The 20,153-nt window shown below is 37.6% G+C and overlaps 1 protein-coding gene across 2 annotated transcripts in view; it reads left to right on the top strand.

Annotated features, from left to right (window-relative positions):
* LOC116729372 (protein unc-13 homolog B-like) overlaps positions 1 to 20,153 on the top strand; it is a 141,376-nt gene that overhangs the window by 68,999 nt on the left and 52,224 nt on the right. The window contains exons 2-6 of one of the 2 annotated variants that reach the window (XM_032577857.1): positions 13,517 to 16,275; positions 17,393 to 17,415; positions 17,821 to 17,870; positions 17,966 to 18,041; positions 19,741 to 19,746. In XM_032577857.1, the coding sequence (XP_032433748.1) occupies positions 13,653 to 16,275; positions 17,393 to 17,415; positions 17,821 to 17,870; positions 17,966 to 18,041; positions 19,741 to 19,746 (2,778 nt within the window). In that variant the 5' untranslated portion in view covers positions 13,517 to 13,652. The remainder of the gene's footprint in view (positions 1 to 13,516; positions 16,276 to 17,392; positions 17,416 to 17,820; positions 17,871 to 17,965; positions 18,042 to 19,740; positions 19,747 to 20,153) is intronic. The other variant, XM_032577858.1, reaches the window with a different exon arrangement.

Raw genomic sequence — 20,153 nt, forward strand, 5'->3', positions numbered from 1 at the left:
GCCTTCAATCAAACAATGTGTGCATGAACTATGGAGGGTTGAAAGTCTAAGCTATGCAGGCATTCACTCAATGGACACACTGACATTTATAAGTGCCACATATAGGACACACTCATTTAAAATTCCAGTTTCCACCTGATGCGGACTCACTAGTAACAAAATGTCAAGAATTTTCTGGCCAAAGTGAAATCTGTCTGCTGGAGCACTATTTAGTTTTAGTTTAGGCTGCTTTTTTTCATAAGTCTCAGATATAAAGTATATGTACTTGAAGATATAGGCTTGAGACTTTTTAATTTGAAGTAAGCAGGAAGTAGTTCTTTAGTTATTGTTCAGGTGTATGACAGTGTCTCCTGGAAAAGACTTCTTGTATTGGACAGACGACGACCGGTTAAATAAACATGTTGCATGTTTTGGTGACTGGGTTTTCTCTTCATGAAGCAGAAATGAAAAAATACAGAATTTATGAATTGGTAATGGAGCGAATTGAACCAGTAACGGCCAACACAAAGTTTTTTTTAATCTAGTCTCTAGTGTAAATATCTGAGTACATTTGAAATTAGACAAAACTAACTTACAAGTGACTTTTTAGCAAGACTTAGGAGCTTGTTTCAGGTGAATATTTCCTTAATACTGATGAGAAAGTACTGGTTCCACGGGCTGTTTTTTTCACTGGCTTATTATAAGTGAAATATTCTTAATTTCACTTGTAACAAGAACTTTTTCATAAATATTAAGGAATTATTGACTTAAATCAAGCTCTTATATCTTCCTGAAAAGTTACTTATGAATTACTTTTGTCTTATTTCAAGAGATTTGCACTAGAAACTAGATTTTAAAAAGTTTTTTAAAAAACTTTGTAAGATGTGTTTTTGCAGGAGAACCTAATGTGTATATAGTTTTTTAGGGTGTTTTCACACCTGATAGTTTTTTAGACTGTTACATTTTCAGCTGTTGTGGTTTGTTTTCCCCGTGTCAAATAAACCAAACTAATAGAAAAACCTGTTCCCCTCCTCGCCTGTGGGGGCGCTGTATCAAAAACCACTAAAGAAAACAACATGAAACTTCTGAAGAAGACACAAAATGTTAACAAAAATGGAGTAGCTCCAAATTTTAGCTGTTGTAGGATTTTTGTTGCATCTTTGGTAAAAAAAACAAAACAAAACACAAGCCATTTCTCCTGCTAGCGCTAGTTAGCATGTTTGTTATGATTGCATTTACCCAGAATGCCCTGCACTGTAGTCCACTTACTGCTTTTGGAGTGGTTTTTGGTCCATTTGGCGTTCACATATGCATTCAAACTGTGCCATTGTTCACTTCAACCAAACGGAGACCGAGGTTTTAGGCGGACCAGAGTTTACTTCTTTGTTGGTCCACATCAGAGTCCAGTTTATGCATTCACACCTCCATAAACAAACCGGACTTTCTAGGCCAACAAACCATAAATACATGAATGCAGTCAAACTTATAAATAATGGCCTAATAAGAGCAGAAGTACAAGTCTGGTAAAAATATGTCTGGTTTAGTCCAAGCATGACAGGTGGTTAATAGACTGAATGCCTTGAAGGTATATGAAGGAATCGGAGGGAACAGTGGTCACTGTGCGCCGTGTTACCGCAGCGTTAAATGAGTTGAGGGATGGAGGGAGACTAATGTGTCCTGCAGGGACCATTGTCCAAATGATATGGTGGTACAGAACTGAAAAACTTCTCCAAATGTGACAAAAACAAAATAAATTGACTGTAACTTGGTAAACACTAAGTCATTTTGAATTGTTTGAACACTAGGTGGTACATGTTTAGACTCCAGTTCTAGTCTGGTTTGATGAACTATAAAAGCCAGTATTGTACTCCCTGATATGACCGTCGGTCTTGTCAAGTTTCCACCACTTTTGGTGTTTGTCATGACTATTAGCCATTCTTGCAGTAGTTTGGTGTGGGGATACTTTAGAAAGCATGTTAATCTACTCATTTTCTGTGCATCCTTAAAAAGTCTTAAATTCATCTTAAGCCTGGGCTTTAAATTTTGCAGTGGGAGGAATATTTAATGTCTTATATTCCACATAGTTTTTTTTCTCTTTTCTTTTCTGTCAGGCAAAAGTTTGAGTCCCTTGCTGACATCTTCATTACTTTCTGTGACTCGAGAGGGCTTAATCTACCCCTAGCTAGCTGCTAATATACACTAGCTAGCTAGCTTTCTTGCATCTATCATGATTAAATGCAATTTTAGCACCGGTTGTTTATATATTTATCAGGTATATATGTATGTATTTATATATATCTCTGTCTTGATACAGGACTTAAATTTAGCTCATAATGGTCTTAAGAAGGTCTTAAAAAGTCATTTCAGCCTCTGTTGTGACATATGCTCAACATTTACTCATATTGTGTGGCACTTGTTAAAACGCCCCTGCTTAATGGCATTATTAAACTATCAGGCATTGGAGCTGATAATAAAAAATTAGGCTTATTGTGTATAGAATAAATACACGACAGCTTGCCATACCACTGCTAATGATTATTGGGCTGGTCAGATGTCTCCTGCGCACCACGCCCTTTGTATCATTGTCAGCCATTCTTGCATTAGTTTGATGTGGAGAGCTTTAGATAGTAGCTTAGATTAGCAATCTGCTAAGAAGAGGAGAAAATCACATCTCCTCGTCTGGGTGAGTAGTTATCACTTTACACTGACTGTACTAAAACGGTTCAATACAAATACATGCATTTCAGCTTAATTATGGAAAAAACAGGAAGATGTTGTCCAAAGAAGATAAACTCAAACTTAGCTCACGGTTAGTGGCAGCAAACGTTTTCACACAATAAAGAAAAAACATGTCTGAATGTATAATGTATATAAAAAATGCAATAAGTTACCAGAAGTCTGACAGATTACGTCTGGAATACTGAAAGATTTCAGTTGGAAACTAATTGTTGGAGAATCCAAAGCCCTGAGATGCTAAGTCGTGGTGTTGACTGCCCTTCTGCTTCAAACATAAAGCGAAAATGACGAAGATTATTGCAAATTGCACAACAATCACAACAAGGAGTCGGCCCATTTTTCTCGTCTTCCATATACCTGAAGAATAATTTTAAAATCTGAGAGTTTTCCATAATGTCCAATAAATTACAGCAATTAGAAAAACTCAAACAAAACAAAAAGACATGCAATATCAAGAGATTGAGCAATTGCTTCAGGCAGAGATCTCTAGGGCTGTTTATCAGTCGCCTGAAAGGAGGAAACTTTCCATTTAAACCCGAGTTTTTTTTTCTTCTTTTCTTTTCTGAATTGGCCGAAACAACAAGCAGCATCGTTGTTTGGCATCTCTTAAATGGCTGAGCAAAACCTAAATCAATTAGCCTCAGGAGGCCGCCCATTGTCATTCGCATCGGGTTACCGATGGCAGCCGGCCAGCGGCGGTTCATGCAAGAGGCGCTCATTTAAGGAAACAAGGAGGGAGAGTCGGGTTGGGATGAAGGAGAAGGCACAGAACGGGCTCATTCGATTTGCTCCGGAAAGTGATTACACTTTCCACTTCCCAACATTCCCGCCGCTCGCTCCGGCACGGCGGCTGCTGAACGACTCTGCCAACGTTTTCCTCACTGCAGGTTTGTGCAGTGGTGGACAGTAATACGTTTACTTCAGTATTAAACACATTTTTTGAGTTTTTTTTTTACTTTACTGAGAACTTGAGTAACTTTATTATAAAGTATCTTTACTCTTATGTAAATAAAATTTCTGTATTTTCTTCCCACTGAATGAAAAACAAACATGTTTTAAAAATGCACCAGACACAGACACATGCAGCTTTTGTTAAAGTTTCATCAGTTTTTTATTGAAACAAACTGATTTGGGAAAATGTTTGCTATGTCTGATTTTATTTTATAATGATGTTTATATGGATAATTTTAATTTTGATCTTGGAAATACCCAAATTTCCACTTAACTTTATATTTTGGTTAAGGTTTTGACCAGTTTCTCAGTACTTGAGAATATTTTTTTATTCTAGTAATCTTTTGGACAGCCTCCTTGTACTTGAGTAAAATTTTTGGGTACTTGACCCACCTCTGAGAAATTAAAAATACTCAGATATTCAGAAGTACAAGTAATATTTTCAAATATGAGTACATTGCTGTAGTTTTCTGACATTAACGTTTAGAACCACTCCGTTACAAAAACTGTACACCATCTGTGAAAACTAAAGCATAAAAAAAACAATATAAAAAAATTACATTTTCATTATTTTTAGTTTCTCCACTTGAGTTTCTCCAAATGTCTCCATTGCCGAGTTTGAATGAAAGCAGCAGCTTTGCTAGAAACACTTAACGACAATGGCGTAATTCCAAAGTACAGTACTCAAGTAAATGTACTCTGTTACTGTTCATCCCAAAGAAAAGTAGTTACTTCCACATCACACCCAATTGGTGCAGTTAGGTGTGATATTTATAGAAATAGGACGTTCTTATTGTACTTATGAGCAGATTGTGTTTGAAAAATGACTGAACGGAGGTGGAGTGGTGATGGTAAATCAATTACAGTGATGTGCTGGAGAATTAGGCTAATGAAGGTGACAGCAATCCCAACGCCCCACTCAGCCATGACTCAATCCACTCGGTGTTTTACTGCAGCCACTCTTCAGGGATAATGCCTGCTCTTCAGGATAACTTAAGGTTGTTCTCCTTTCAAAGACAAGATCCCGTTAAAGTGGTGCTTTGAACACCTGCCTGCATTAACTTTGTACTTGAATACTCATGACTTTGTTTTTAAAATTAACACGTTTGAATTTATGTTGCCGAACACCAAGGTGAGGCTTTAGGACCCTTGAAATGGATTTCTCTTATAGACGTTATATAAACATAAATTTGGCAGGAAGCTTGCAGACTGGCAGGATGTGATGTGCATGACGCCACATTAGACTGAATTCAGTGTCACTTTCACTTATGAAATACATATTAATCAGTAACTCCAGTTTTCTATGGAAGTTCATACAAAATAAATCAAATCCTTGCTTTTTTTCATGAAACATTGGGTTTAAGTGATGCTAACTCCCACCTACAGGTGGCGGTATTTCTTATTTCTGGGCAAGTCAGGTTTATTTTTATAGTACATTTCAGCAACAAGGCATTTAACAGTGCTTTACACCATAAAAACGACAGAGTAACCACATATGAGCCAAACAATACACATTACATTTTGTGAAATCTCATAATCAAATATACTTCAAATGTATTGATCAATGTTCCAGTTCTTATAAATTAAAATAAGTTCTAAACATGTGAGGTATTAGCCTTGATTTAAAATAACTCAGTGTTTCGGTTGTTTTGCAGTTTTCTGGACGTTTGTTCCAGATTTGTGGTGCATAGAAGCTGAATGCTGCTTCTTATGTTTGGTTCTGGTTCTGGAGCTGCAGAACCAGAACCAAATGCTTATGTTTCCTTGAACAAGTTACAATAGTTATAAAAAACATGTTCATTGCATATTTCTTTTTGCATAAAATCATTCTGAAATAATGGGATTTTAGGATCCAGGATAAATCTGTCCAAATGTCTTAGAACTCAGCTTGGGTTGCCAGGCGACAGGTGGAGCTCTGCTGGGGTTGCTAGGCAACGGTCTGGGGTTACCAGGTGAGGGGTCAGTGGCTGCTGATTTTTGACGTTACATTCGGGAGGTTTTTGAAACGGCTTGTCTTCTTAGCTTGCTAACTGTTTGTGTGACACTTGATCAACCAAGTTAGCATGTTAGCCTGTTAGCATGTGGGATATTCTATCCAAGCACTGCTGAAAGGTTGTGTTTTTGTTAGCCTAGCTCACCTTCGAGTGTTCACCTTTTTTTCCTTTTTGTGTTGTGAAATTTAAACTGAGGCTGTTGGTAAAAATGGCCAAGCAGAGCCACAACCACCATTTGTTAGCCACCGTGTTTCTGAATTGTACTAATTCCGCGTTAGCTTTTGCTGGTAAAGAGAGAAAATAATCTTTGGATCGCTTTTGTCTTCTTCTCTTTACTCAGTAAATTTTACTTCAGTGTCGAACATTTTGTTGTTGGTCTTTGTTTCTGGGCTCTTTCTTTCTTTTCCTCTCAGCCAGCTGCCTGCTATTCTTCTAGCTGTCATTCTTTTCTTCTGAATTAAGCCTTCCCCTAACGGCGGTATTTACTTTTTATCAGGCACTCCTTGTCACTAACATAATTTCATGCTCGTTGCGCAAAAAGCAAATATGCACTTTCTGAGTTTTGATACTCATAGATACCGTATTTAACTGGCATTTAGCAGAAGTCTGCTGATTGTTATTTTTCTAAGAACAATTGGAAACTTTTACAAAAAATTGAGTGTTGTAATGTTTGCTTTTTATAGCTGCTGCATCTACAATTGTTTTCTATGCCAGCTCGTGGTCAAAGTTATAAATTCTTTACTTAAATTATGCAGTTAACAAGATAAACCTGGATATAGATTTAAGTTTTAGACTTTGTGATTAACTGATTTTTTAAGCTGCTGTTTTCACGTTTGTACATTTTAGTATTCAATTCAGGTTTCTATAAGTTTGTCAAAATGAAAAAGCTCTTCACTGGGCAATAGTTTTATTAATTTAAATGGATCCACTATGTCATGCAGACACACGGTGCAGTTTGTCGTCCGCTTTAGATTCTTTATGATTCACAGTCTGGATGCAACCAGGCAAAATTTGTCTGCCTGGCTACAGGAGTGCATTTAAAACGCGGATCAATAAACGTACAGCCTTTTGAAAAGGAAACCTGCTGCGGAGCTTTTACAAGGCTTGGACCAGGCAGAGAGAAAGCCATTATGAAAAAAGGCTTTGACGAAATTGTTGAGCTCAATCTGATTCCTGGAAGGACAATTCTTTATGAATTCATCATTCATCTGGAGTTACAGGCCAAAAACGCTGCTTTGTTTAGCATATTTAAGGTCAGAGCAGAGTCAGTATGTGGGAATTAGAACTGTCACAATAAGTAATAAATCAATTAATCAAATGATGAATTAAAACAAGCTCAATAATTTCTCTTTTTTGCCTCTTTCAACCAAAACTGAATAATGAAGTCTGCAGCTTTGGTCTCTCGTAGCCTTTTTTTGAAGGATAATTTTGTTTACAGACTAAATAATTAATTTTATTTGTCGTCTCTGTTGTTTTGTTTATTTATTTTGGATATTTAAAATGTCTTATAGTTATAGTGTTAAACGATCATTTGATTTTAAAGTTGAGAATGTATTCTTCCATTATTATGCCATTATATTACTCAATAATTGTCTCAAAACAAAAATATAATTGTTTATCACAACAACTTCACAGACAACTTATCATCTAGCAAAATTTATTATCAGGACAGGCCTATGAGAAATAATAAATATATTTAAAGAGAAGTTTGTAGTTTATAGAGACAGATGTGTTGTTGTAATTTATCAAGTTATAACTTTTTAATTAATTGTGATTTAATAATTTTACTTCCAAGTATGACATCTGTGGAAACTCTTTTATAAATGAGGCAACAGGATAAATCCAGGCTCTCATGAGGAGCAAAGGGAAGAAACAGATGGTGGGAATGGTGAACTGTAGCCTGACTGTTAAAATTAGCCTCTCACACTCGTGTGAATTATAGAAAAACGCTTTCAAACATTTTCAAACCAGCATCTGATGATGATGATTGTGCTGATGAGGAACAACTTTTAGATTAGAAGGTTAATTTGTAAGAAATCAGCACAAATAAAAAGACAATTTGTGTAACTCACAGACTGAAGTTAAATTAGACCAAACATGTTTTAGGTTAATTAGAATTACCAAAATAATTTTTATTTGCTAAAAGCAAGAACACTTAGCGAAGTGTTACATATAGTTGGTCAGTATCAGGGATAATTATATTTAAAGGGGCAGTGTTATGTAAAATTTACTTTTTAGAGCTTTACATCATAAAGTGATTCCCTCATCATAAACACACCTGGAGTTTTGCTTTGATTCATTCATGCATGTTTGAAAAATCCTTTAATCTCCATGGCAACCATTCAGCTGCGCAAAACGCCTGGGTGGACCTAGCTCCGCCTTCGAGACGCAGCTCCTCCTCAGAGATGCAGCTTCCAAGTTTCCAAGCTCTCCCCAGCTCCTTCAGACTAGCCAGCAGCAGTTAGCAAACACATTATAGGAGCTACTTCTCAGAGCAACGGTGGTAAAAACGTTGCTAAAGGGAGGAGCCATGATGTGATGACTTCCTGAAGGCGAAGTTTCAGAAAGAGCAGGAGTTTTTAAAGAGAAAGAGGCCCAATTTCAAGGCGGTAAATTACAAAGTCAAATTTCTTTTAAGTCATATTTGATATATATAGCATTTTTATAACAATTGGAAGTAACATAGTTACTTGATTGTGCTATAAAATGGCAGTATGTGCCTGGGAAATGCATGCCGCCGCCTTAATGTGGATGACTTTAAGGTTTCCTTCCACAGGTTTCTCACAATAGTCTGCTGGAGTTCTGGTCCATTTTTCCTGACAGAACTGGTGGAGCTGAGTCCATTTTGCAGCCTGCCACCCTCGGGCATGCCTTTGAGGTTGCAGCTTTGTGATGGCCAAAATGTTGGCGTTTTTTTCCTTTAACCAGTTTGTGGCTCAAACAGTTTAAAGACGATTATCCCCGATACTGACCAAATGTTTGTGAACTGCTGAATTTCTGTTACAAAAACATTGCTAAAAAATGTTCTCGCTATGTTTTATGACATTTATCACATATAAATAATTTTGGTAATTCAAACTAACCTAGTACAAGAACAATTTGGTCTGATTTAACTTATGACAGTGAGAAAAAAATGTATTTTTATCCAGTTTATCTAAATATCTGGTCTCAACTGTAGATGGTGCCTCCAAACGTGGTTTGTCTTTTCATAATCTGAAATATTTCTCCATTTTTAAGCTCAGTTTAAATTCCAAAAAGTCGTCCTTGTTTCTTCCAGATGCTTTAAGTTGCTGCCACATGATCTTCTGATTCACTGTTTCCAGTGACTGCATGATAAGAGATGATGTTAGTGGATGGAAACAACTTGTAGTCAGACCTGAATAAAGGTCTGCAAACCTTTTATCCATTAGCTGAAACCCAAATATTGAGGCAGACTGAAGCAGAATCTGCAAGAACGACCTTCACTCTATAAACAAACACTTACAGTTTATTAATAATAACTGCCTTTTACTCATAATGGGATTGTCGAACCAAAAACAACAAACACATCATGTCTACCAAGGATTGTTGGCAGATTTGTGATTTTTCTAAAAGCTTGACCTGCAGGTTTTAATCAAACATTTTCTCTGTCCTTCAGTGTCTTCCAGGCTTACAGCCAAACAAGCTTTCATTAAGCTTCTCACTTAATTCTTCCAACCCACTTCAATTTTTATACTTTTATTTAAATGCTACATCGGCAAGAATTTATTGCCACAAGGATCAAATCATAAACTATGAAGCTTTGCGGTCATGGGAAAGTTATAATACTTCCACTTGTGAAAAGGAAAGATCTTATGAAATAAGAAGATTTAAAACATGAGGTGATAATTTAGTTTTTCTTTTCCAGTGCAACAGGGTTTTATTAATAGATGGGTTACGAGAACGGGGAGTAATCGACCTGATCCACTGTAATTTGGGAAGTGCTCATTCCAGCAAGTTAAAGATGTTTATTTGGAAAACGGCCGAACTAGCCGACATCCCATTCCTCCCTTCCTCCTTTTATTCTGCAGCATGAATGCATAGGAGCTGCGTTACTCTGTTCTCAACTAGATGAAGGAGCAAATCTCCAAAATGAGCCTTGGCACCAAAGTAGACACTTGGAACTTCTCCCCGAGTATAAGCACCTCCATTTGGGTCGAGTCCAACTTGAAATTATTTGGGGATTGTTGCCAAGAAGATGTAAATAAAAAGGAAAAATGCACTGAGCTGAATAATATGAAGGACATATGCTTTCTAATTGTATTAGCGATGCTAATTCAATGTCGATTCGTTGTTTATTAGATTAAAATTTGTTCCAATCGATCAGAGGTGGGCAGAGAACCCAGAAACTTTACCTTAATTTGAGTTTTCTGGTGGAAATGTACTCCTCCAATACGCCTGTTTATGTTCCTGTTTATGTTTTATAAATATGTCTAAGTTTAATAGTGTAAGAAAACCAAAACTTTCAGTTTATTCAGTCAGTATTTAATACAGCTCGCACAAAATAATGTCAAAATGGGTTTTTTTATTCGGCATGTTATGAGAAATTTATCCATTTATGTTATGAAAAGGCAGTTGGCCATCTTGAAACAAGCGAAAACGCAAGCTTTGGAGAAAATGTTCACTTATCAATCAACCTTATATTGACTCATTATAGATAACTTGCATCCCTGATTTGTAGGTTTTGCTCTAATAATGGGGTCAGAGGGTCTGTGGTGCTGATGTGGATAAAGACCTTTGCACCTGGGCAGCGCGACGGTCGGTCCGTTCTCCCTGGAGCTCACTAATCAGCCGGGCTCAGTTGGCGATGATGCAGCTTCCTAACCTGCCATCAGCCAGCTGCTCCCCGCCAGATAGAAGTGAGAAAAAGTCACTCATTCTGACACAAAATGAGTGTTGAGCCCAGTTTCAGAAAGAGAAAAGGTTGTTTACCTTTTGATTATCCAAATTAAAAGAGTTCAGGACATAATTTATAATCTATTCAGTTAATTTCTGGTTTTTGAGGCAGCAGTAGATACAGTTCAATTGAATGTGACTGACGGTAGCAGCCACTAGAAATCAGGCACAAGATGTTCCACCACACACAAAGCCTCATTTTCAAGCGTTGGTCATTATTTTTAATTACACCTGCTTGATTTTTTAAGTCTTATTGGTCTAATGAAGAGCTCTTTGCTCTGTTAAACCCAGCAGGCTGAGCTGCAGTTTCCATGGTGAAGAGGCAGATAGTTGGAATAGACTCTATAAGTGCTTTTGTTATGGCCGTTTAAGCTGGAAAATATTATAAAACGCTAACTTCACTCAAACATAATTGTTTTATTCTCCCTTTCACAATAAACTGTTCTGGTTATTAGAGCCTCTGTTTGTGTCTAAACACCTGTTCTTTAGACCGTTTATTACATTTCCTTATTCTTCGTACTAATAAGTGAATGCCCGTATTAAACTAGGCAAGACGCATAACCTCTAGTTGCCAGCCAATCAGTGCTTTGATTGGTCAGTATGGATAAAAACACTTTTATAAATCCTTCTCGTTTATTTAACATTAACTGTGTTTCCATCAACGCTCTTAATGTGAGTTAGAAGAGACTGAAAGAAACGGGAAAATCCAAAACAACATCCTCAATTTTGAAAACAAAGTTTTTACAGTCGCTTGAGTTTTTGAGCTTTTGGCCGAAAAAAAGTTACATTTCAACTTCTCTATTTTTAGATTATTGCTTAATGGTGTCTGGTGATGAAAGTGGCATTTAAACCTGTAGTTTGGCTTTCCAGTAATTTATCCCAAAAAAACGGATACAAAGTTCATCAGAAAAAATAAACATACAACCAAGAAGATGATGGCATTTCAGCTATGTTAAAATTTAGCTGTAATTTGGGACCTGTAGTATGAGATATTTATCATTTTCATTTCTTATAAGTTTGAAATGGTTGGAATTACCGATTCATTTGTTTGTGATTAATTTTAATATCTCACAGACCTTGGAGTAAATGTGTTTCATGGAGTTGAGCATCTTTCAAAGTTGATTTAAAGTTGTTTGGAGCAATAAATCACTCCGGTCCGTCCACTGAGCTGCTCTATTCCTCGTTTTCTAGCTCAATATTTGCTAAATATTTAAGATATTTTTCCATACTTTTGCGTTTCTGTAGAGTTGTAGAGATTTGAAGTGGTCGGTTTCTCAGAGGATATCTGATTTCACTGAGTATGCTCTTTATTATTAGAGGTGGAGTCTGGATCATACTGGCCAGTGGATAAATTTCAGACTTCGGTGCTTGTCTGATGAATTTGGATAGCTAACCCAGTTAGCCTTTCCAAACCAACCTGAAGCTCCAGCAGACGGTTCTCTGCTGTGAGAGAGACCAGGCTCAGCAAACTATCGTTACATTTCTTCATAAATGTTCATTTATTTGGTAACTAAACTTAAATTGTCTTTGGAATATGTATAAACCTTCATGTTGGCTAAATATATTATCTACTTGCTGTTGTTACAAGATACTTTTTTATGAAGTGATATTTGAAATGGGATGTTTTAATGTTTTAATAGGCCTGTCACAATAACAGAAGTTTATTTATCCCAGAAGTTAATGTGATAAACGGTTGAGACCAAAACAGCAGACTGAAGAAAAGAGAAAAACGATAAACCATTCAAATAAAAATTATTGAACTTGTTCTAATTTATCATGCAATTAATTGATTTATATACAAACTGATTGAAGCTTATTGAAATAAATTAAAAATGACTGAACATGTTAAATTTGATGATTATAAACCTCAAACCCTCTCAGATAAATCAGTAGTTTCTGTTTTAGTTTTGTATTGGGCGTTTTAACTTTAAGGTGTGATCGTTTATGTCTGCGACTGAATATCTGTGTATGCCTGCCAGGCAGAAACCTGAGGATAAACACGTGGGAATCCATGTTCTGGAAATGTAATTATGTCCAGATATCCAGGAGCAGTTTTACGTTCTTCATTTTACAATTCATTGTTCGTCCAAGAATGTTTGCAATTTTAATTGGGCAGCAATAGGTTCTTTGTTGCATCTGAGGATACAGGAGCATGCCCGACCAAAACAAATTTTTTCCATTGAACATAAAGACGAGGGCCTTAAATGTTCATCCAATGAAATTTGCTTTTAAGTTTAATTAATCATGGCCCATCTGCTCTGTTGTGGTCATGGAGCTCTAAGAGGTCGATTCAACCTGGAGATGGTTTATAGCCTGACCTTTACATGTTGTAATGTTATTTAACGTTTAAGTACAATCCTAAGTGCTTAAATGGAAGGTAACCGGGCATTTCATCTCTCATCCTAAATGCTTATTCAGTCTTGAACATGAGTTAAAATGATCAGGGTTACAAATCAGGGATCGTCTATTGTCTTTCCAACCTTTACTTGATTTTCTCTCTGGATGGTTTTGCAAACATTTACACTTTGAGACATGAGACAACAACTCAAATTATGGTATGTGATGACAACCCAAGCAATGAAGCAAAAGGAGGGTAGGGCCAGTTACTCATGTGACCTTAAAACCTACATCAATATATTAGAAAGTAGTTTTTTTGTTTTCATGGCAAAGATGGGAAATGTGTTGTAAATAGAACACACAAGAATATATGCACAAACCCAAGTAAAAGCTGCAAAATATCTGTATTTTTCCAGTACTTTGAACGCTTTTTAAACTCATAAGCTTGACAAATTACACCTTTGTTGGAATTTGTTCACTTGATAACTTCAAGAATGGCCGACTTTCTTCAAGCAAGCAATTTAAACCTCAGGTGTTGTCTTTTTCAAAGTAATAAAGTGACCTGGATAATGTTTCATTTTATTCTCTCTCTCTTTTCTCTATAGCTATGGACTGCTGACATTTGTTTCTTAGCTACTTGGAAACATTTTAATGTTGAACTATGGTACTGCAAGAACTTTGACTACATCTCCCACCAACAATGTGGGAGACTAGGTGAATATAATTTGCTTTCATGAGAAAATGTTCTCCAGAAATCGCTTCAATGGACACCATGGAGCAGGAGTTTCTCCTAAAGGTGGGGCAAAATCCAAAACTCACCCACCTAAAAAGAGAGCTCCAAATCCCAAAGTAGCACTAGTTATTCGTGGCAAAATTCATCGTCTTTTGCAAGGGTCTGCAGACCACCATGCCCCCGAATCCCAGCTCTATTATCCGGGCACTGAACAGGAGGAAGAAGAGGTGGAGGCACCTGACAGTCGAAAAGAGCTCCGAAGCATGAATCCGAAGGTTACTCCGAGGGCTGAAGCCTGCCCCCCAAAGGCTTCGATCATTAAACGACATGCGGTGGTATCAGGGCCACCATGTGTGGGAGAAGTGGAGCTGAACAGAGAGGGTTGCATAAGAATACCTTGCACTTTACAACATAAAAGCTCCAGATGCCAAGGAAGTCAAAAACGGATATCCTTCGAGAGTGGACTCCGGGAACCTCCAGAGGACATCCAACCAATCCCACTTTACAGTCCAGTCAGCCCAGACATCAATGGGACAAAGTTTGCATCAGGAACACGAGAATTTACTTCCCCTTGCATTCGGCCCAAAAGACCATATTCTGCTGGTGACTGTTTGGACTACAACTTCAACAGAGCTTTACCAAATACACTTCTGGAAGATGATGAAGATAAAGAAGAGACGTCAAGTGCCATCATTGACCATATTCTGAAGGAGCTAAGAGGCATCAACAAGATCCAAGAGGAAATCTCAGACCTCAGGGATTACCTGAGCTCAGTGCGGGGCTCAGTTGAGGAGGTATCTTCATGTGTAGATGCTGTTTTATTAGAAATCGAAGGCATTCGCTCTAGCAGCAAAGATGGATCAGCCACACGTAGACGGCCAGTCAGTGCTTATGGTAGCTTAGGGAGCCCGGTAGCAAAGTCAGATCTGGACTGTGTTCAGCCAGGTTATGAGCACCACAGTATACATGGGGTCCGACTGCCAACAAGGCTAGAAGGGCCGAAGGTGTCCCAAATTGTTTCAACAGCTGATCATCAGGAACTGGAGGATGCTGACGATACTTCTGATCATAGTTCAGATATACCAGAAGGTGCAACAGCAAGAAATCTTAGCTTAAGCTTGCTTGACCATGGAAATTGCCAAGATTTTCCAAGCACTAGCTCTTTGTCTTCTGGCCATAGTTCAAAGTCTGAGTATGACTTACCAGCGCAATTATCTAGTCTTGAAAGAAAGGAGCAAAGAGCTGGTGATGAGAGAGAATGGGCTAACACTATACCCCCACACAGTGTTAGTAGGGAGTCTAAGTGGCATAAAGATAGCACTTACCTCAGGGCTGTAGAGGACAATGCCAGAAAAAGTTCTCACTACTGTGAAGGAGCTGGACACTGGGGTCACTACAGAGGAGCAGGAGGATATGGTTCATCATCCACAGGAATCTCAGATCCTCTCTCTGTTAGCTCTAGAAAGCATTACAACTCACCTGCCAGCACTTCAAGCAGGAAGGAACGGCAATCACGGTTGAGACGGCCTCAAAGTCAGTCCAGGAGTCACGATGCAGCTGCTAACAGCATTGGAAGCTCATCTATTGGGCATGAATATTCTACTGATTTGTCCTACCCTCAAAGTTCAGGTTACCATTCGATTGAGGGGCATGATGGTGAAGCAGAGGAATTCGAGTTTGATCAAACAAATGAGCTGACCTTTACAACAAACAGTGAAACCGAAGCCTATTTAAGCTACGAAGAGAGTTCTGCTATGACCTGGACAGAGGGTCTCTCAGGTGCCTCTGGAGACAGTGTTGTAAGACCTTACAGTAGTCGAAGCTGGGAAAACCGACTCTCTGATCCCGGTTCTGCAGATGTCCCAGCTGGAGGTTTAACCGTCAAACGCTTAGGGCGAGCTGTGCTTGATTTCAGGTCTGCTTTGCGGGGTGCACTACGCAAACTTGAAGGACCTGTTGACGTAAATTCTGGACATTTTGAACTATCAATGCCTTCTGATGAGTTGCCTTTAAAAAGATCCTACGAGGAATATTTAGAACAAACTTCTTACCAATTCCATGAAGATATTACTTCTGCTCATGCTTTTGATGATCTTTCCAAAAATAGTACTAGTCAAACGTCTAATAATTTTTCAGTGGAGCCTTTAGATGTGAAAACCAGCAAAAGCCTTGCACTGGAGCCCTTAAAGACTTCCCAAAGTTATCCTTATTGGAACAAGAGCCCACCAAGTTTTGAAGAACCATCTGTGGATCCTGACTCTTTAGTCAAAGGCCTTATAGACCTACCTGGAGACAGCGTCGGTGAAAAGATTTCAAAAGGCCCAGCAGATGTTAGTGATAAGGATCAGCTTTCCCAGTACATCACTGCAGAATCCTTGCCAGCCTCAATTCAGGCTGATGAACCTGCAGCACTGGAGGAACCACTGCAGCCTGCAGCTGACATTTCTGGAGGCTCAGAGGTCAAACCAGAGGGAGACGCAGCAGAGTCATCAACAGAAGTTACCCAGATTGATGAACGCAAATTGAAGTGTCTGAGGAGTTTTCAGCAGATTCTACGGGAGAAGAGGGGGACCAGACGCAACCTTGTCAGTATGACCATGTCCACCTTCTCCCAGGAGGAAATGGAACAAGGTAGCCATTGTTTCAACCTCTGGTCATCCTGTCTTTGTGATTGCAAAAAAACTTAGCTGTATTTAGCCTCTTTATAGTAACTTTTTTGAACCAGGGAAACTAGGTAAGTGTAAAATTGCCCCACCACTCTCTGTGATCTTTAGCATCTCTGTATCTCAGCAGGGGTGAACAACTCTTGAGCAATAATTTTTGTGGTTTTGTTTAATCTTTTAAAGTTTTTGATTGCCTGTTCACATTTCATCTTCAGTTTTTTTGAGTCCCTATCAGGACAGATTCTTGTCCACTGGTCAAGTGAAGGACAGATGAAAGTATCTACCACATTTAAACTGTACCTGAGAGTTACTTCTTGCAAAAATAGGTTTATCTATAAAAGCATTTTAAAGCCTGGATGCCTCTTAGGTCAGGGTTAATTGGCTTTAACAATAAAGAGAAATCTCTAAAAAGGGTCAGGAATGGACTGAAGCTTGGCAATCTATCGATCAAAACCACTTTAAAAGATTACCAGAAACTTTTTCTATTAGGAGGTGAAAAACAAAGAAAATAGGATCAGTTTAAAACGTTTTGAACAGTGCTGTACATGTATCTACTGCTATCTGTCTGCGGCTCTGATAGGTGATTGATTGACCTTTTTTGACTCCAGTTCTTTGATAATTTCTGTTAGATTATCAGAGATAAAAGGACTGTCTCTGGTACCCATTTAGAGATTGGCAGTTATTGCTTTTTATCTAAAGTTCCCTGGGGTATTTTATTGTACCATGGTCTATTCTGAATGATAATTTCTTCCCACTTGTGAGTAATGCATCAGCTGCCACTCAGGACTCCCTTGCTCCTCTCCAAGGCGTCAGCAGGATCCATTTGCAGAATTAGAAAACATTAATTATCTCCTCGGAAAGCAAGTCGGACATTAAAGACCCGGGGTCGGGGAAAATATTAGGAGTCTTTTTCATGATAAATTATACATGTTAATGAAACATTTATGACCTCAGACCCCATCTGTGGAAAAACTCAGTGTTGGTGCCGCTTTTAAACTGCAACGCTGTTGTTTTTACACAATGAATAAAGCCGGTCAATGACTGTTTTTGTCTCTTCTGTGTGTTTCTGTCTCGCTGTTTTACAGATGGAAGTCAAGATGGAGATCAGGTCACCTTAAAACCAACCGTCTTAAAATTATCTTCTTGTTCTGTGGTTCATTTTCTGCTGTGGCTATGATTATACTGATCCTGGTAGACCCATAATTATACCTACTTGATTTTTAAAAGTAGTGTTGATGGACACAATGTTGTCCATAATAGGATACTCTATACAAATCTCATTTTTATCATCTCCCTCAATGTAAATATTCACAAATCAATAAAAAATGATGATTGAAAGGTGTTTGGCATGCAGAACTGAAACTCAACCAACACACTTTAACATTTCCCTCTTGTTATTTGCTATTCACTTTCTCTTTTATCTTATACTTTTGCATTTGCATGCTCCTTTCTCCTTAAATCAAACTTTCACTTTTAACTTGATTAATGCGTGACCTACGACCTCCTATTTCAGAGCCAAACGCAAGACGGTGACCCCAGCAAGCAGCCGTGGGCCAAACCAGGGTCTGTATAGCTTTTATGTGTGCTTGCTTGGGTAAACGGTACAAAGTTTATTTTGTTTTTATGTATTTTTTCTGTTATTTATTTATTCGTTGAAGGGCGAACACACCATTTGGCATTGACAGCATGCCAGACCTCCGCAAGAAGAGGCCTATCCCTCTTGTTAGTGAACTGGTGAGTTATCCCATCAATACTTTTTATAGCTTGCTTTGACAGTTTTGAAATTCACTGAATAAAAATGTTATGCACTAAGTCAAAGCTGCACTGATTAAATTTATTTTTGGAGATGTACTAAGCAAAGAAAAATTACTGTTGGAAAAGAGAGACAGCAACATGTTTTCAACCTCTTTTTGGAAAACAACTTGAAATTAATTTTAATTTTTGTATTATTGGTGAAAAATCTTGACATTGAATCTAAATTTAATTCTTTATACTGTGGCTTGTTTTTTTTACCAAGCCATCAAAGAGAATAATTTATTTCAACATTAAGTGAGAAGATGTAAATCTTTATTGCTAATCCCAACCATTGTATAAAAGCTTTTAAATAAACCCCAGAAATGTTTTAACAAATTAAAGAATAATTTCTGCACCTAAACAGAACCAGGAAATCTTCCCTAATGCTAACCAAGAGGGTTTAAGACACGGTTTAGCATTTCTGCTAACTTTGAGAACCTTTAGCCCTCTTAGCATCCTTTAAATTTATTTTCCAGATACATTTTTCTTATGTAAACTTTCATTGAATACAGTTTGACATCCGTGTCCTTACCAATCCACAACAGAGTTAGCAAAACTCAGCAACTATAAAACTGAAACCATGAGTGAAAGATCTGTTCCAATAATCACTTCCTGAAACGCAAACGTTCAGATACGTGTGCAGTAACAAATTTGAAATTGTTGTGGGTAATATAACACACGTTGTGTCGGTGGGTGTCAACCTGGTTGAATTTATCACTTTAGCTTTAGCTTTAGTTTAGCTTCTACTAAATACCATGTTGCTGTAGGACTTTAGCATTAGCCGAACCAATGTTTATTAGCATTTTAGGGCTAGCGCAGCTGACTTTTATCGTTAGCTTTGGCCACTGCTGCTATTTCTTACCTTGAACCAAATAGTTTTGATACTTGAAAAGGACCAGAAAATTATTATCTTACATTAACCAAGCAGTTCCTGTATAAAAATAAAACAAGAAAATTTTTATTATTTAATATCTTTATTTTAACACCAATCAAGTAGTCATTTTACCACAAAGAAGCAATGACTCCTGTTGGGGTGTTTATATCCTCACCAAGTGGTGTAAAATACTTAAAAGTAAGAAGAAGGCTTCATAGCAACCATCTGCAAACTATACCTCCATTCATGCATGAGATCGATGTTTAATTTCATAAAACACTTTTTAGTGACATTAGTCAATGTAAGTGGATGACAACAGCGTCTAATATGTAGCATGTTACTCTAATTAGGGAGCCATATAGCACAATTACAGGCTTTGCAGAATGAATGCTATGCTGAGTCAATATATTTTTTAACATTTACACACTTAAAATAATGCACCCAAGTAAAATGATTGATCCTTTTAGAGAAGATACAGGAAAAATGAATAAAAAAACCACTTTCACAATAACCTAACAGTGGCGGTGTCAGGATTTATTAGACATCATGGAAGTCAAATGTCTGCTCACTATAGATTAATGTTTGTGGAGAATTTTTGTTTGTTTCTTTTTTCATACAGATAAAGAAAGAATATTCAGGCTGATATTATGTGATTGAAATAAAAAGTAACTAAAACAATTGTCAAGGTTAACGATGTGATTCTAAGCTCTTCTCTTTTCTTCCTCTCTTTGCTCACTTTCCCTGCCTGTGCTCGTCGCCGCTCAGGCCATGGTGAGTAAAAGACAAGTGAGATTGTATTTGCTTTAGTCTGCAGGTTTGATGGGTTTGGTTTGAAATTCAGTGGTGAAATCGTATTTTGTACCAGCATGCAGACCCATAAGCAAACACAAAATAAAATCAGCTGTAGGTTTTTTTGTGTTGTGTTTACAAACTGAACTGGACTGATAACAAAGAAAAGCAAAAGGCCCTCTGCTTGATTTCAATTTTAGATGTAAATGTTTTAATTAATATCAGTAGCACAATACCGAATACTATTACATATTTTGCGTTCTGAAAATTGTAGAAAAAAAGGTAAAAGAAGGTGCTTATACTGCAGGGTTGTTTATAAAATTTAGGCCTTAAAAGGTCTTACATTAATTTAAAAACAATGCATTTGAGTTTAAAAGTTGGACTTGGCA

The sequence above is a fragment of the Xiphophorus hellerii genome, chromosome 12 (genome assembly GCF_003331165.1).
Source record: "Xiphophorus hellerii strain 12219 chromosome 12, Xiphophorus_hellerii-4.1, whole genome shotgun sequence".
Taxonomy (NCBI): Eukaryota; Metazoa; Chordata; class Actinopteri; order Cyprinodontiformes; family Poeciliidae; genus Xiphophorus; species Xiphophorus hellerii.